Source organism: Vidua chalybeata, unplaced genomic scaffold (genome assembly GCF_026979565.1).
Source record: "Vidua chalybeata isolate OUT-0048 unplaced genomic scaffold, bVidCha1 merged haplotype W_reject_23, whole genome shotgun sequence".
Taxonomy (NCBI): domain Eukaryota; kingdom Metazoa; phylum Chordata; class Aves; order Passeriformes; family Viduidae; genus Vidua; species Vidua chalybeata.
The window spans coordinates 207,164-223,829 of record NW_026530349.1 but is presented as its reverse complement, the minus strand read 5'-3'; the positions used below and the strand labels follow the sequence as shown (position 1 = coordinate 223,829).

At 54.8% G+C, this 16,666-nt stretch overlaps 2 protein-coding genes and 1 long non-coding RNA gene across 8 annotated transcripts; 1 reads left to right on the top strand and 2 right to left on the bottom strand.

Moving 5' to 3' along the window:
- Positions 1–829: 829 nt before the first annotated feature.
- Positions 830–1,260, bottom strand: LOC128783192 (uncharacterized). The gene is made up of 2 exons (XR_008429032.1): positions 1,227–1,260; positions 830–944 (listed from the first exon to the last, which is right to left on the bottom strand). It is a non-coding gene; the product is annotated as an uncharacterized LOC128783192 (long non-coding RNA).
- A 132-nt stretch (positions 1,261–1,392) lies between these two features.
- LOC128783181 (zinc finger protein 239-like) lies at positions 1,393–10,511 on the bottom strand. The gene is made up of 3 exons (XM_053933796.1): positions 10,429–10,511; positions 8,781–9,770; positions 1,393–2,459 (listed from the first exon to the last, which is right to left on the bottom strand). The coding sequence occupies exons 2-3, from the start codon at positions 9,749–9,751 to the stop codon at positions 2,387–2,389; spliced, it is 1,044 nt and encodes a 347-aa protein (XP_053789771.1). The 5' UTR covers positions 9,752–9,770; positions 10,429–10,511; the 3' UTR covers positions 1,393–2,386.
- Positions 10,512–10,636: 125 nt separating this feature from the next.
- On the top strand, positions 10,637–15,763 carry LOC128783183 (uncharacterized). 6 transcript variants are annotated; one of them, XM_053933810.1, is made up of 5 exons: positions 10,637–10,978; positions 11,391–11,472; positions 12,490–12,588; positions 13,030–13,137; positions 14,591–15,763. In XM_053933810.1, the coding sequence occupies exons 1-5, from the start codon at positions 10,817–10,819 to the stop codon at positions 14,596–14,598; spliced, it is 459 nt and encodes a 152-aa protein (XP_053789785.1). In that variant the 5' UTR covers positions 10,637–10,816; the 3' UTR covers positions 14,599–15,763. The 6 variants fall into 6 exon arrangements, with proteins under 6 accessions (XP_053789785.1, XP_053789779.1, XP_053789781.1 ...); XM_053933804.1 differs by lacking the exon at positions 14,591–15,763 and adding an exon at positions 13,600–14,402 and having other exon boundaries at positions 10,648–10,978; XM_053933806.1 differs by lacking the exon at positions 14,591–15,763 and adding an exon at positions 13,600–14,401 and having other exon boundaries at positions 10,648–10,978; positions 11,394–11,472.
- The last annotated feature ends 903 nt before the right edge of the window (positions 15,764–16,666 follow it).

Here is a 16,666-nt window from a genome sequence, read left to right as displayed (position 1 = left end):
TGTGATTCAAGTGATGGTCCCTTGCCATTTGCAGTTTTGCACTTTGGGATCGGTTAACAAACCATCACAAACACCCCGCAAGAGTGGATCGTGACCGGTTGTGGGGGATCCTTCGCTCTCTTGGATGGGGGAGGGAGCGGGGAAATGGAATCAAGATGAGACAGGGATCAGCCAGCCCCACGCCAGGCAGCGTTTTTCTCCTCTGAAAGCTCCTCTGAGCTGAGCGAGCTGTGAAGCCTGCGGAGCAAATGAGAGCCGGGACTGAGGGAAATGCTGGCTGGGAAGGAGTCAGATAAACCCGTGTGGGCATTTCCCTTTCCAAGGGCTCCTGGGAGACAAAGGAGACAAGAAGGATTCCCCACCTCACGACATCTCCTTTTTCCCTTCAGTAGCCCTATTGCAGCCACTGCATACAAGAGTTTACTTGATCCCCTTGATGCCAGGGAGCACCAAGAACTTGAACCTTGCTGGAGTCCAGCCCTGCCTGCCTGTCACCGAGCAGAGGGGAAAGATGCAGAACCTGGGCAGGGGTTGAGTCAAATTGGCATTTTGCCACTTGTGATTTCCTCCCAGCTTTTGCAGCAGGGTGACAACCCCATCACTGCAAACCACTCCCTTTGGCAAGGCACACGTGGACCTCGCTGGAAGCTCAGGGCTCTTGAAGGGGCTGCTGCAGTTGGCAACAGGAGCTGTTGTTGAACTTTTCACATTGCTTAACCCCCCCTGCCAAATGCCATCAAGTGCTGAGGAAGGACACAAAAAGATTACCCTGGAGGAAGGGAGGCCAAAAGCTTGGAAAAGGATGAAAGAAATGCTCTGATCATGACGATGACAAAAAAATAGAACGATTTATTTCTGACAGCAAATGAACACCCGCCGCCCTCCAGCCCTCCCAGCCTGGCAGGCCGAGCGGAGCCGTTTCCATGGCATGAGGTGCTGGCAGCCTGCAGAGAAACCAGAGAGCCACGGTCAGTCACAGAAGGCTCCTGTGCCCTGTCCTGCCATGGCCTGTGCCCGGGCCAGGCTGCTGGCTGTGCTCAGAGCCCAAACCTCCCGAGCCATTCTCTGTTTCGAGAGAAGGGCAGCGTGGCAGGCCACGTTCCACCTCCTCCACTTCAGCACAGCACAGCAGCCTCCTCAGCAGCTGCAAGGGCGGGATGCCCGTGTGCCCGCTGCCCTCTGCCCGAAGCCCTTCTGCCAGCCCAGCTGTGGAGCCGGGTACCCACCTCTGCAGACCTGCTGCCAGGAGAGGAGCCGATCCCCACGAGGTCCTCGTCCTTCTTGAAGGGGATGTCCCTGCAGGCCGTGGCCCCTGGGGTAGCACTGGCACTGGATGTGCTCCACGGACGGTGCAGGCGCTTCCCCATGCAGTCCGAGCACCAGGTGTAATCTTCCTGGAAAATAAAGAACAATTGCATAAAAGTCAATTCAAAACAAGACCTGGAAACAAGAAAAACCTACACAGCCTGTCACTGTTTCACGGGCCTGAGGAGGGTCTGAGCACTCCATGCGAGAATGAAACCTGTCCATGGGTGGGGAAAAACCCCACCTTTCCCACCCGTAAACGCACCCCTTCCTCGAGGGCCTGCAAAGCAGACCAGCTGGGGCACGGCTTCGGAACCCGTCCCCCTCTGCTGCCCCCATCCACATGGATGGATGTTTTGTCAGGCTGGCTGTCCCCGCCCCAGCCCGTGCCAGGCTGGCTGGCAGAAGCTGTCAGCAAGGCCAGGAGCTGGCTCCCCTTCCACAACATCCGTCCCCTGTCCCACCAAAAAGCAGCTCGGCAGCCATGGGAAAAAATTAATATTCCCCAGCGCCGCCGAGCGGGGAACCTGCGGCGCGTGGCCAGGCCGAGCCCTGCCATGCCTGGAAGCACGAGCATCCCCCCGCCCCTGCGCCGGCTGGGGACTCATCTTGATTTCATCGGGGCGCAGAGCGTGTCCTCCAGGAAGGGGCCGCAGCCAAAGCCGCTCGGCTTTGCCCCGCCAGCGGCCAGCTCCAGGATGGTGTTCCCAGCTCCACGTGGTGCACCAGAAGAACACGCCAGCTGTGCCTCGGCTTGCGGGGACATCCTGATGCCATTGAGCTGCAGGGGGATGTTTCCCCTGTTCCAGTCCGTGGCACCTTCACCGCACTGCCACCACTTCTCCAGTGGCACGAGGAGCACTGAGCCGCTCCCTCCACAACTCGCCGGGGACCAGCGGAAGCATCTCCTCGGCTGCGCTCTCTCCTCCGTGCCGCGGCCGCAGGGAAACGCTCTGGGGTTTTCTTGGAGTCCCACCAGACGCGTGCAGCTGGTACTTGCTGGGCTCCTGGATCCTACTGAGCACAGGGATGGATCTCTGCTGTCTCCTGGGCCAGGCAGGGCTCCTGCAGCCAAGAATGCTCAAAAAGGTCTTCCAGTGATGGCCTGTCTGTGGGGTCCATGGATAAACACCACCTGATGAGGTGCTGGCACTCTGCAGAGAGAAACCAGAAACCGCCACTCAGCGGGACAAGGCTCCTGTCCATGCTCTCCCACATTCCACGGTGCCCAGGCCACACTAGGAGTGCTCAGAGCTGCAGCCAAAAGCTTCCCATGGATCCTCCCTTCCGGAGGAGAGCAGCATAGAGGCACACGTGCCACCTCCTCCAGCTAAGCCCAGGAGATCAACCGCCTCACTAGCTGCAAGAGCAGGACGCTGATGTGCCAGCTGCCCCCTCCCAGCCCCATTCCTCCTCCCGAGCCTTGAAGGCGCAGCCCCACCTTGAGACACCCGGGCGGGAAGAAGAGCTGGCCCCGGACGATGTCCTCGTTTGTGTGGAAAGGAAGGTGCCCACAGAGCAGGTCATAGAGCAGGATGCCCAGGGACCAGATGGTGGCTGGCTGGCCATGGTAGCAGCCAAAGAGGATCCACTCCGGTGGGCTGTACTCCGGCATCAGCCGGGCTGGGAGAGGCGGGACACAGACGGGATGGGACGGGAGTAGAGTGAGTGTGAGAGGGAGAAGGGGATGGGGAGCGAGTGGAAAGTCGAGCGGAAAACCGATCGAGAGAAGCGCTGCTGCTGCTGCTGCTGCTGCTGCTGCTGCTGCTGCTGCTGCTGCTGCTGCTGCTGCTGCGGAACCGCCGCAGCTCGCGAACGTTCCTCCGTTGCCTCCGCGAACCCAACGGAGGAGCCGCCGCTCGCCCCGCGGAACGAAAGAAAGAAACAAACAAATAAAACCCCAAAGGAATTCCTATTAGAGAAGTAACCAAATCAAACAATGTAGCAATAAAGAAGAGTCTTGGCTTGTGGCTTCTTTCTTTTTTTGGCTGAGGTGTAGCATTTCATGGGGAAGAATTGCCTCTTCTGACAATTTCTGACAGAAGTTTTTGGACAGGAGTGCAGCATTTAATGTTCAAGTAGAAAAGGGAAATTGTCTCAGTAATGTCATCTCTTTCCATCCTCTGTTGAGACAGTTGCAGGCTGCCAAAGGACATGGTCTGCAATGTGGAACTTGGGGCCAAGTTTGTTTTTCTGCCAGAGGATGAGGAGGGGAAGTATCCCAGAATCATGGAGTCGTGGCATGGTTTGGCTCGGAAGGGATCTGAAAAATCACACAGCTGCAACCCCCCTGCTGTGGCTGGGCACCCCTTGCACTAGCCCGGCTTGTCTAGAGCTCCGTGCAGCCTGGCCTTGAGCACTGTCAGGGACGGGACAGCCACACCTTCTCTGGGCAAGCTGTTCCAGGAGAGTCTTTTTTCTGAATCCCTCACCTAAACCGACTCTCTTTCCATTTGGATCCATTCTCCCTTGTCCTGTCCTTGCCTGCCCTCACACAAAGCCCCTGTCCAGCTTTCTTGTAGGTTGCCCTCAGGTCCTGGAAGGCCACAGTTGGATCAAGTCTCAGTCTCTTGCCCAGGCTGAAGAAGCCGAGCTGTCTCAGCCTTTCCTTGCAGGAGAGGAGTGTTATAGCTACATATTATAATATTGGCTTTTGCAAATATCAAAGTGGATTTTATATGTGTGATGTTCAAGTAACTTTGTTCCAAAGATAAAGTTTCTAATTTTGTTGTTAATTAAGCTTAGACATAGTAGTGCAATAGCTGATAGAAGTCTGCTTGTGTTAAAATGCCTGCTTGGATGGGATAACATCCAATGAACACAGGATGAGGACACCTGCTACAGCTCTGCCAAGGATCAGCACTCACCGTCTGAAGGCAGTGTGGACCAAGGCCCGAACTGGAAGTGATAAAGAGAAGGAGCCAAACCCCAGCCAGGAAACACGCATGCTCTGAAAAGGGGGACCCAAGGAGGGGCCATGTAAAATAGTTCCTGGAAAATGTAAACTAGGCTATGGATATGCATAAGGGGCTGTGAATATGCAACAGGTGGATGTGAGGGAAAAGGTATTCAAGGGGGATCCCTGAAGGTAACAGGGTGCTCTTGGCTGAGTGCCAAGATGCACCCGGCCATAAATAACCTTTGCTCTGTGGTCCTTGTCTCCCATTGTCCTTTATTAAACTTTTTACATTTTCACAGGAGAGTGAACATGTTTTTCACATGGACTACACATGCTTATACACAATTCTTGGAAGACTAGTAATTTTTTACTACAATGATTGGGTGAATCAACACATAAACAAACTTATCCAATTTGCAATATGTTTTGCTCATAGAAGTTGATTCAATCTTCTTTCTTGATTCAGTCTTCTTGCAGTCTTCAAAGCTCTGTTTCTTCTTGCCAAGGCATTCTGACTAGCAAATCTTTTATGCTAATCAGGTCCAAAGTTCATCAGCTCACTTCTGTCCTGGTAGCATGGCTGTGTCTACGCAAGCAGGGAAACACTAACTGAGAGAATTCCACTAAGGTGAAGGCAGCCTCAGCCTCCCGTGACCGAGCTGCCGGGTATGATCTGTCAGATCCCCTTGAAGGAGCCTCTAGTATGTATGGCCCAGGGAAGAAATGGGAACCAGGGCTAGAGGGGCCCTGCCTGGAGCCAGGGAGAGGCATGGGAAAACCGGATCTCTGGTCAGTGCAGATCCGGTGGCCTGGCACATCAGAGCCACAGAAATATGAAACCTTAGCTGATACTGGTGCGCAGTGTGCCCTGATACCATGGGGACATGTGGGGGCAGAACCTGTTTCCATTGCCGGGCTGACGGGGGGATCGATCACAGCAACTGACCCTGTTGGGAGCCGAGGTGAGCCTGACTGGGAAGGAGTGGCAGAAACATCCCATTGTGACCGGCCCAGAGGCCCCGTGTATTCTGGGCATAGACTTCCTCCGGAATGGCTACTACAAAGACCCAAAGGGACTCAGGTGGGCTTTTGGCATAGCTGCTGGAGAGGCAGAGGACATGAAGCAGTTGAACACCTTGCCTGGACTATCAGAGAACCCATCTGCAGTAGGACTCCTGAGGGTGGAAGAGCAACGAGTGCCAATTGCCACCTCGACAGTGCACCGCCGGCAGTATTGAACGAATCGGGATGCCGTGATCCCATCCACAGAATGATCCGTGAGCTGGAGAGCCAAGGGGTGATCAGCAAAACCCACTCACCCTTCAGCAGCCCCTCTTGGCCTGTGCACAAGTTGACAGAGAATGGAGATTGTGGACTATCATGCCTTGAATGAAGTGACTCCACCGCTGAGCGCTGCTGTGCCCGACATGCTGGAGCTCCAGTACGAGCTGGAGTCCAAGGCAGCACAGTGGTACGCCACTGCTGACATTGCTAACGCGCTTTGCTTCATTCCTCTGGCAGCAGAATGCAGGCCTCAGTTTGCTTTCACCTGGAGGGGCGTGCAGTACACCTGGAACCGACTGCCCCAGGGGTGGAAGCACAGCCCCACCAGCTGCCATGGACTGATCCAGGCTGCACTGGCAAAGGGTGAAGCTCCAGAACACCTGGAGTACATCGATGGCATCATTGTGTGGGGGAACAGAGCAATGGAAGTATTTGAGAAAGGAGAGAGGATCGTCCAGATTCTGCTGGAAGCTGGTTTTTGGGGAATGCACATTCCTGAGTAAAACCAGATTTTGAGCCCTCTCTACCTGGTCACCCACAAAAAGAACGATTTCCACTGGGGCCCTGAACAGCAACAAGCCTTTGCCCAGATCAAGCAGGAGATCGCTCATGCAGTCGCCCTTGGCCCAGTCAGGACGGGACCAGAGGTGAGGAATGTGCTCTACTCTGCAGCCAGGAACAATGGCTTGTCCTGGAGCCTTTGGCAGAAGGTGCCTGCGGAGACTCGAGGCCGACCACTGGGATTCTGGATCCAAAGCTACAGAGGGTCTGAAGCCAAGTACACTCGCACAGAGAAGGGAATCTTGGCCGCCTATGAAGGAGTTCAAGCTGCCTTGGGGGTGATTGGCACAGAAGCACAACTCCTCCTGGCACCCCGACTGCCGGTGCTGGGGTGGATGTTTCAAGGAAAGGTTCCCACATCCTGCCATGCCACCGACGCCACACGGAACAAACGGACAGCCCTCATCACACAGCGCACCCGTATTTGGAACCAAAACTAGGATTTTGGAAATACAAACTGGCCAGAAGGTGAAAAGTTTGGTCTCAGTGACAAAGAGGAGGAAGAAGAAGTGACACGGGCTAAAGAAGCTCCACCATACAACCATCTACCAGCAGAGGAAACACGCTACGCTCTTTTCACGGACGGTTCCTGTCGCATTGTAGGGATGAACCAGAAGTGGAAAGCAGCCGTATGGAGCCCCACACGACAGGCTGCACAAGCTACTGAGGAGAAGGTGGATCAAGTCAACTTGCTGAACTCAAGGCCGTTCAGCTGGCCCTGGGCATTGCTGGAAGAGAGAAGTGACCAAAGCTCTGCCTTTATACCAATTCATGGATGGTAGCCAATGCTCTGTGGGGCTGCCTGGAAAGGAGGAAAAAGGCCAACTGGCAGCTTAGAGGAAAACCAATCTGGAATGCTGATGAGTGGAAAGACATTGCCTCTCGGGTGGAGAAGGTACCTGTGGAAGTCTGCCATGTAGATGCCAATGTCCACAAGAGTCGGGCTAATGAGGAGCACTTAAACAACGAGCAGGTAGATCAGGCTGCAAAGATTGAGGTGTCAAAGATAGACTTGGATTGGCATCACAAGGGGCAGTTGTTCTGAGCTCGATGGGCTCACGATGCCTCAGGTCATCAGGGCAGAGATGCCACCTATAAGTGGGCACGAGACCGAGGGGTGGATCTAAGCATGGACAGTATTTCTCAGGTTATCCATGACTGTGAGACGTGTGCTGTGATCAAGGAGGCCAAGCGGGTGAAGCCCCTGTGCTATGGTGGGCGGGGGTCCAAGTACAAGTATGGGGAGGCCTGGCAGATTGACCACGTCACACTGCCCCAGACACGCCAAGGCAAGCGCTACGTGCTCACCATGGTAGAAGCCACCACGGGATGCTTGGAGACCTCCCCTGTGCCTCACAGCACTGCCCCAACACCATCCTGGGCCTGGAAAAGCAAGTCCTGGGGAGGCATGGCACCCCTGAGAGGACTGAGTCAGACAAGGGGACTCATTTCAAGAGCGGCATTACCAACACCTGGGCTAGAGAACATGGCATCGAGTGGGTGCACTGAGACCCGTACTGGGGGTGCTCTGGGACCGAGACTGAGACCGAGGTCGGCATCGGGACCAGGATTGCTCCAAGACCGGTGCTGGGATCTGTACCTGGATTGCTCTGGGACCTCCGAGATCACTCTGAGGAGCTTTGGCTGCAACCCAGAGCAGCACTGGGACTGGGAGGGACTGGGAGTGACTGGGAGGGAGCCCTGGGCAGTGTGGGACCGCCTGCGTTCACATTGTTCAGTGCAGTCATCCCGGTCCAAATGATCCCAGTTTGTATGATCCCAGTCTGGATGGTCCTGATCCACATGGTCCCAGTCTGTGCACCCCCAGTCTGTAGGATCCCAGTCCCCATGATCCCAGTCCATAGGATCCCAGTCCCCATGATCCCAGTCTCCGTGGTCCTGCACGGCACACACTCCAAGGGTCTGGAATTCCAGTTCCCAGTAGGGAAATATGTTCCTGCCCTTGAAGGCAAAGCTCTTAAGAAGGGGCCAAAAGCCAAGTGCAGCAAGATCCTACAGTGACATTTCATTGCCAGCCTTCCTAACTTCACCCATGGTCATTGCAGCTCCTGCACTGGGAATTAAATCAGGGCAGGGTCTTTGGTGGCAGCTGCCCTGGCTCAAGGGAGACACAGAGAGAAAGAGAGCAGGCAAAGAGAGGCAGGAGAGAAAGGATGACACAAACACAATCAGCTGAGAAGGTGGCACTCTGCAAACAGAACTGCAACGGACTGAAAATGAACGGGACAGAAATCAGTAAGTCTGAAAGTTTTATTCACTATCAAATACATCCCAGCCACCCAGCTCCACACAATCCCCATCCCACCGCTCCAAATTGGGATCCCACTTCTCCCAATCTCCTTCCAACCCCATCTCAACCTGGCGGCTGTGGAATCAAGTGAGTTTGGCGTGGGATTGAGTTTTTCTGAGTTGGGAACAAGCCATTTTGAGGTGGGATTGAGCCCATATGAATTAAAATTGAGTTGTTTTCAGTGGGATTGAGTTGTTTTGAGGTGACCCTCTTGGCTTTTGGAGGGCAAAGAGATGGAGTACACTGCCCAAAATACCTCCAGAACCCACATCTATCCTCCAGAATATTGTCCCCAGCAAGGATCACAGGGAATGTGGGTCACCAGGGCTGTGCCCAGCGTGGGTCCTGCAGTGGGGGATGGAGCTGGAGCAGCACACGAAGCTCTTCCCGCACTCGGGGCACTCACAGGGCTTCCCTTACCGGTGCCTCCGTTGGTGTTGGGTCAAGGCAGAGCTCTGTGAGAAGCTCTTCCCACACTGGGGACACTCGTAGGGCCTCTCCCCAGTGTGGATGCACTGGTGGCTGATGAGGTGGGAGTTCCTCCTGAATCCCTTCCCACAGTCGGGGCAGCAGAAGGGCCTCTCCTCCGTGTGAACCCGATAGTGTTTGAGGAGATTGGAGCTGGTCTGAAACCTCTTCCCACACTTGGAACACTCGTAGGGCCTCTCCCCAGTGTGGATCTTCAGGTGGCTGACCAGGTTGGATCTCAGGCAGAAGCTCTTCCCACACTGCCCACACTCGTAGGGCCTCTCCCCAGTGTGGGTCCTCTGGTGCCTCATGAGGTTTGGGTTGTACTTGAATCCCTTCCCACAGTCGGGGCAGCAGAAGGGCTTCTCCTCTGTGTGACTCCGGTAGTGCAGGAGGAGATCGGAGCTGGTCTTAAACCCCTTCCCACACTCAGAACACTCGTAGGGCCGTTCCCCAGTGTGGGTCCTCTGGTGCACAAGCAGGTTGGAGCTCTGGCTGAAGCTCTTCCCACACTCCCCACACTCGTAGGGCCTCTCCCCAGTGTGGGTCCTCTGGTGCCTGCTCAGCTGGGAGCTCCACCTGAAGCTCTTCCCACACTCTGAGCACTTGTGGGGCTTCTCCCCATCCTGGAGCTGCTCATGGACCACCAGCTCCGAGCTCTGGCTCCATCTCCGGCTGCCTCCCCGGCCCAGGCTGGGTCTTTCCTCCCCAGATCCCCACGATTTGCGTTTGCAGCCCCTCCTCGTGCAGCATCTCCAGGGCTTTTCCTCCCCGTTGGGTTCCTGCACCGTGGAGCCGCTCAAAACGGCCTCTTCCACAAGGTTCTGCCGTGGGGATTTGTCCTCCCTGCTCTCCATCCTCAGCTCCTGCTCTGGGGGAGGAAGGACAAGGAGAGGGTCTTCCTCTTCTTCGCAGCCTGCCATGTGCTAGGAATGGGAAATCCTGGTTTGGGGAAAACAAGGAATGAGCACGTTGAGTTTGAAGGTCCCTCTGCCCGAATCCATCTCTAGAAGTCCCTGGCCACCTGGGCTCCATAAAAACCTCCCAAACACCAAGATTCAGCCCTGAAAAAGCCTCCCAGGAGCTCCCCGTCCCTGCTCTCTCCCCTTTGCTGTTCGGGCTTCCCCCCTGTCCCAGCTGCTGGGGGTCACGCTTGGATTGGGGGTCCCCCTTCTCCTCGGTGCCCGCCCTCCCCAGGCTGCCGGGAGTCCCAGCAATCCCAAAAGCTCCCCCCTCTTGGCTCTCCCCATTTAGGGCTGCCGGGGCTTTTTGGGCTCCCGGGCTCCCTTCTCCCCTTCTTCTCTGCTTTGGGCTGCAGCGGCTCCAAGGAGTCCCCCCTGCCCCTCTCCAGGCTCTTGAGGGTCCCGCCCATGGCGGCGCTCCCCCCTCTCTGGGCTCCCCACTTTGGGCTCCTGGGGGACACAGGGCTCTGCTCCTCCAGGCTGCCTCTGCCGGCAGCCGCCACCGGCACCCCCCAATGTCCCCCCAAGGGGCCTTTTCCGCTCAGCTTTGCAGTTCTTCATTCTCCAAACATCCCCCCAAAAAACCCAACCCAGGCACCCCCCAGGATATCTGGGCCGAGCTCCCCCTCCCCGCTCACCTGCGGGATGGGGGGCGATGATCCCACAGGTGGGGGCTGCAAATTCAGGGAGTGCTCGACCTCGTGAATCCTCCTGCTGGCCTTGATCCGCCTTTGTCCCTCCTCTTCCTGCCGCTCCTCCTCTGCCATCCCACCCTCCTCCTCCCTAACCCCACCTCCTTCTCATCTTCCATCCATCCCCTTCCACCCCTCCTCTTCGATCCCCCCTCCTCTTTTTCTCTAAGCCCACGTCCTTCTCCTCTTTCCATCCCCCCTTTCCATCCTCTATAAGCCTCCTCCTTCTCCTCCTCCATCCCTGCCCTTCCCTCCCTCCTCCTCCTCCCCCAGGAGCAGCGACACCCTCGGTGTCCCGTTCCCGCAGCCCTCGCAGCCCGCGGCAGGAGCGGGGATGGAGCCGGGCCAGGTCGGGATGGGCAGCGCGGGGCTCTCGGCTGCTCCCACCCGCTGTTCCATGGGGGGGAACCCGGCCCGGGCAAAAGGAGAGGCAAACTGGGAAAACTGGGGGCTGCACATCCCAACTGGGCCCTGCACATCATCCCCCATACTCGGGGTGAGTGGCAGCAACTGGGAGCACGGTGGGAGCAAATGGCATCATACTGGCACTGACTGGGTTGATCTAGCTGGAGGCAACTGGGGCCCCGGGAGCCCCAGACCCCTCCATCACTAAATGGGGAGATGGAAAAGGGGGGAGCTTTTCATATTCCTGGGACTCCTCGGGAGGGTGGAGATTGAGTAGACAGGGACCCCCAATCGAAGTGTTACCCCCAGCAGCTGGGACAGGGGAAACACTGAACAGCAAAGGTGAGGGACCAGGGGCAGGGAACTCCTGGGAGGCTTTTTCAGGGCTGAATCTTGGTGTTTGGGAGGTTTTTATGGAGCCCAGGTGGCCGGGGATTTCTAGAGATGGACTTGGGCAGAGGGACCTTCAAAGTCAATGTGCTCATCCCTTGTTTTTCCCAAAGCAGGATTTCCCATTCCCAAGCCTTGGCTGCATGGAGGAGGAGGCTGTGAGGAAGAGGAAGATGCCCCGAGACAGCCAGGCAGGTGAGGAGGAAGTCAGTGCCCCTTTCCCCCTCTCTCCTGCTCCATCTCCCAGCCCAGCACGGCCCCCGGCTGCAGGACAGCCCCGCTGCTGGATTATGGGAAGAGCTTCAGGCAGAACTCCCACCTGATCCAGCCCCTGAGGATCCACACCAGGGAAAGGCCCTACAAGTCTGGGGAGTGTGGGAAGGGTTTCAGCTACAGCTCCCACCTCGTCGTCCACCAACACAGCCACACTGGGGAGAGGCCCTACGAGTGTCCCCAGTGTGGGAAGAGCTTCTCCAGGAACTCTGACTTGACCCAACACCAACAGAGGCACCGGTAAGGGAAGCCCTGCGAGTGCCCCGAGTGTGGGAAGAGCTTCGTGCACTGCTCCACCTTCATCCCCCATTGGAGCACCCACCAGAGCCCTGGTGACCCACATTCCCTGTGATCTGTGTTGGGAAGACACCTGGCTGCTTGTCCTTTTGGTTTGGCCCTGATTTTCTTTTGATTCATCTTCTTCCCTTTAAAACAGACAAAACTGGGGTAAGAGTCAACAAATTCATCAAAGGCATCTTAAGCCTCACTCTTTGCTATTGTTTCAGGGGAATCTGGGATTCAGGGAGATACTTGGGAGGATCTGCACCACGGGCCATGCACAGCCTGAGATCCTCTGCAATTTCCCGGTCTCTGAGCACATCTGGAGGGGCAGCTGTTTGGAGGAGGGAGGGCCCTGGAGCAGCCCCAATAACCTGGTCTTTAGCCTGAATCTCATCCATGACATGGACAAGCATTGCCTCCTGAAGATGCCACCTTCCCGTTGGGAAACAGCCCCACCTGACCCAGCTGTCCCTTCTCCTTCCCCCAGAGATGGAAGGAGAGGCTGTGCTGAAGGCTGAGTTTCCCAGAGCAAGCAGTGGCCCATTGGCAGCCTCTGCTGCAGGAAGGGAGGCGATGCCAGGCACAGTCACAGGAGGTAATTGCTGTGCCTCTGGGCCTGAGCCTTGCTGAGGGGACATGGAACAACTTTCTCTTAAGGTCCTCCTCCATGGAAGAACTCAGACACTGGAGACAAGAAATCCCTGGAGGCAGCCAGACACCTGGACCAGATGCTGAGTGATCTGGAGAGACGCCGTGGTGGGTGCATTTCCCTCAGCCTTCCCCTGGGACTCAGCAGCCGGGGGCTTTCCCTGCACATCTGGACACGCCGTGCCCGGCACAGCGGGAAGGGATCCATGGCAGCCTGGCTGCCCCGCTGCTGCTTTCCTGCCCTGCAGGGCTGTTTCCCAGCCTGGCCTGGCTGCAGCTTCTCCCCAGCCTCTGCAGGAAGGCATTTGGCATCAGCTGGCAGGGAGCCCAAACTGCACCATGGGCCTGCAATCCCCTGCAATTTCCCGCTCCCTGGCACATCAGGAGCGGCAGCTTTTTGGAGAAGGGAGGGCCCTGTGGCAGCCCCAAGAGCCGTGGCCTTTTCCTGATCCTTATCCATGTCTTTGAAAAGTAGAACTTGCTGAAGATGCCATCTCTCCAATGGGGAATGGTTCCACTTGATCCAGCTGTCCCTTTTCCTTTCTCCAGAGATGGGCCAAAGGGCTTTGCTGAAGGCAGCACTTCCTGAAGGAAGCAATGGCTTCGTGCCAGCCCCTGATACACGAAGAGAGGAGATGCCAGACAGTGCCACAGAAGGTGATTGCTGTGCCAGGCTCAGCCAGGCTGAGCAATCCTGCTGGGGTCCCTCCGTGGGAGACATGTCCCAAAACCTGGGAGTGGCTGCACGGGGTGCCCATGGTGGGGAAAGAGCATAGAGGGAGAGCAAGGCTCCCGTGTGTCCTGACAGGGCCTGACTCTGTCCCCTGGGGCTGGGGGAGCTGTCCCAGGGCAGGGAGGGCCAGGGCTGGCAGGGGCTGCTCAGGGATGGGTTTGGCCCGTGTCCCTCGAAGCAGCGACTGCCCAAGCAGCTGCGCTGGCCCCGGGCTCTCCTCCCGGCCTGCTGGGCTTTGTTGGGTGGCACAGCCTGTGCCAAGGGGCGGCAAGGGGCCTGCAGGCCCCAGCTCTGGGGGAAACAGAGAACGTCCTGGCCGTATCCACTGTGCTGCCAGCTCGGCAGTGCAGCACAGCACGGGCTCACGCTCCCCACTGCTCCCACAGACGTTATCACTGAAACAGGAATATTTGCCCCGGATCCAGTGCGCCTCCCAAGAATTGTCTGCCCCCAGGATGTGCGCAGGTCCTGCATGATAGGCACGGTGGTGACACTGTTCACCGTGCCCCTCGTGCTGATCGGCTGCTATCTTGGCATTCGGAAGCTGTACCAGAGCAGACGGTCAGTTGTTGATTTTTCTCCACAGCTTTCTTGTAACTCTGCTCATAGCATTGGTAGCCTGACTCGTAGTCATGCTGCACTGGAGCTGTGGCCAGTCCGTGGTTGTCCAAAGAACTCTGCTGAGGGCTCTGCTGCTGCCCAGTGCTTTCATTGGCCTCTTCATTGCTGGGCCTTGTCCTGGGGGGCCCGCTGGGGCTGCAGCCAGTGCTGGCTCCCACTGAGGCTGCCAGGCCAAGAGCAGCCCCGGGGGCACAGGGCAGAGGCAGGGCAAGTTCTCAACAGTATTTGGGCCACACAGCTCAGGACAGGACAGTGCTTATTTAGTAGCTCATTGAAAGTTTCATGGTGACACTGATGTTACCAGACAAGCAAATCTGCTCCAGTTCAGTGTTCAAACAAATCCAACCTGATGAAGGTTTGGCTTTGGCCTTGAGGCTTTGCTCTTTGTGTGAGCCCTGTTCTGGATTGATTCCCACTCAGTCTTGGAGCCTGTTTTGGGTGAAGGCTCATGCCGGCCCTGACCCTTGGCAGTTCTGGGCTCAAAGGGACCGCCGAGGCCGCACTGCACGTGACTGGGCTTCAGGGCTCCATTATCAAAAGCCTTTGAGAAGTTTAAATTACTGTATTCTTACTATTTGGTTTTCTTTATGCAATTCTTTCCCTTTTTTTTAAACTTAGTTTTAAAAAAGATTATTTTCCATTGCTTTTTCCAGTTATTTGATTTAGTGAAGGATGGCGTAATTTCCCCATGGCTGAATTAGAAAACTGTAAGTACTATAAAATGGAATAATTTTTACACTCTTATGTCTTTCACAGACTCATGAAACCAATGTTGGTTTGATGTGACCTACAGAAGAGTTTTGCATTGCTTTTAATTCCAACAAGCAGCAGAGCTGGAACCTGTTGAGAAGAGTCTCTTCACTTCATTGCTAAAGCAAACTGCCAGTGTTCTTTTTTTCCAGCTCTGGGCAGGAAAATAAAAATCTATCAGCAGAAAATACTCAAGTGAAGTAACTGATATAAATTAGGGATTTGGTCTGTTTGCTCCCTAAGCCCTGAGTTCCTCAGAGCTGCAGCTCCCTGCTCTCTCTGCAGACAGAGGCTGGCTGTGGATGACAGTCACGTGTCTGGCCTGGTGCCCACCAGGTGCACACACGAGCTGAGGGATCATCCCTGCACGCCCCATCCTGGAAGAACCGAGGTCATTGATGAATCTGACACGGTTTTATGGCATGGCAGCAAAAGAAGGCAAAAGAAAGGCTACAATTGGTACCATTCCAACCCCTTGACATTTTGCCGTGTGTAATGGAGATAGGAACTACAAGTTTCCTATCCATGCACAATTTGCTGTCTGAGAGCACTCCGTTCTCAAAGTTACAGGGGCCTGCAGGTCTGTGTCTGAGATGACTTTAAAAACAAAAACAACCTTTATGTGCAACACCTGTGTATCAAAACTTCACAATACAAATCACAAGCTGATTTCTGCTGTTAAGTGGATGAAAAAAAACCCAAAAAGCAAAAGTAAAACCGTGACCAAATCAAACAGGCAAACACAACAACCACCAAGAAAACAAGAAAACCAACACAAACATCCCCACAAATCCAGAAAAAGATAAAAATCAGGTGATGGAGGCAGAGATCCAAGAGCAACAAATGGGCAGAGGAACTACAGGAAGGACAGATCATAAGAAAGGAGAGATAATAAGTGGCTATGGCATCAAACTAGCCAGGGCATGTGAGATAGTGTTCTCACCCTTCTGAAAACAATCTGACATAAAAATGAACAGAAAAGAAATGATGACAATTGTGATAATGGGAGTCTGCATGTTTAGCTTTAATATATGCATTGTGTGTGAGTTGTGTTTTCCTTGTTAAGTCACATCATCTGGCAAGGGTTTTTATCTGTGCAAAGAAAAATACTGCAGTGGAAAAGGAGGCTGGCTGGGAAAACATTAAAAGCAAGAGCTAAATTAAAGTACTCATTTTTAATATGTGGTTTGGTTGGTTTGCTGGTTGTTCATGGGTTTTTTCTCTGTCTTTGAAAGCAGCCCCTCGGATGTTAATGCACGCAACAAGTCCTTTGTAAAGGGCTGTCTTTGCAAAAAACCTTCCAGTTCTGTGATGCAAGACAGAAACGGCTTCCCTTGGGCGACACCCAGGATGTTATAAATAAATTCACTTTCAAAGGTGGAGATCTTAATGGTTAATTATTACAATAAGTTGTTATGGATTGTTAATTAATATAATGAGTTGTTATATAATTCATATGATGAGTTGTTGAGTGGAATGTACAGTTGTTGAAGTGTACGTATATGGCTACTAAGCAGAGAAAGGGGGGTGGTAATAAGGTAAGAATCTTCTAGAAAAGTGACATCATAGGGCGATGACAGCAACTGGAACTACGATTGGGAAACGAGCCACCCAGTAAATTTGCTGTGTTCCAAAATGATTGGTCAGGACTGCACCATCTTACAGAGCGATCAGCCACCAAGAAAAGGACCGGTCGGCAAGAGGATCCAAAGCGCACCAATCGAGCACCCCCAAGAGACTTTAAAAAATCCCTGGGTGCGGAGCAGCCGGGCTCTTTCGAGGGCACCTCGTGCCCGCAGGAACACCTTGTCACACAGCGCTGTTAGAGCTACCTCTGGCTTGTGGCGCAGGCCCTAGGCTTACCCTGAGGCCTCGGCCTCTGTTGTTCTGAGTTTTAATAAACAGGCACATTTTTTATAAAAGTCATCAGCCTCCTTTTAATTGCATTTAGCCTGTTTATCACAAGGAGGCCCAGCAGCTCCTTGCTGAGGGCCCATTTCATGCAAGAACTGGCATTCAGAATATTGAATCAATTCAAAAGAAAAGGGTGGGGGGAGGTGGCAGTGAGGTGGCCTCAAAGGT

What these genes read in the sequence shown, in the direction of transcription:
- LOC128783183 (XM_053933804.1), top strand. Translation starts at nt 10,817, where the DNA reads ATGGAGCCGGGCCAGGTCGGGATGGGCAGCGCGGGGCTCTCGGCTGCT. An exon ending in TGATCTGGAGAGACGCCGTG is followed by an intron (nt 12,589 to 13,029) that starts GTGGGTGCATTT and finishes TCCTTTCTCCAG; the next exon opens with AGATGGGCCAAAGGGCTTTG. An exon ending in GCCAGACAGTGCCACAGAAG is followed by an intron (nt 13,138 to 13,599) that starts GTGATTGCTGTG and finishes CTGCTCCCACAG; the next exon opens with ACGTTATCACTGAAACAGGA.
- LOC128783181 (XM_053933796.1), bottom strand. Translation starts at nt 9,751, where the DNA reads ATGGCAGGCTGCGAAGAAGAGGAAGACCCTCTCCTTGTCCTTCCTCCC. An exon ending in CAACACCAACGGAGGCACCG is followed by an intron (nt 2,460 to 8,780) that starts GTAAGGGAAGCC and finishes TTCTCTCTGCAG; the next exon opens with AGTGCCAGCACCTCATCAGG.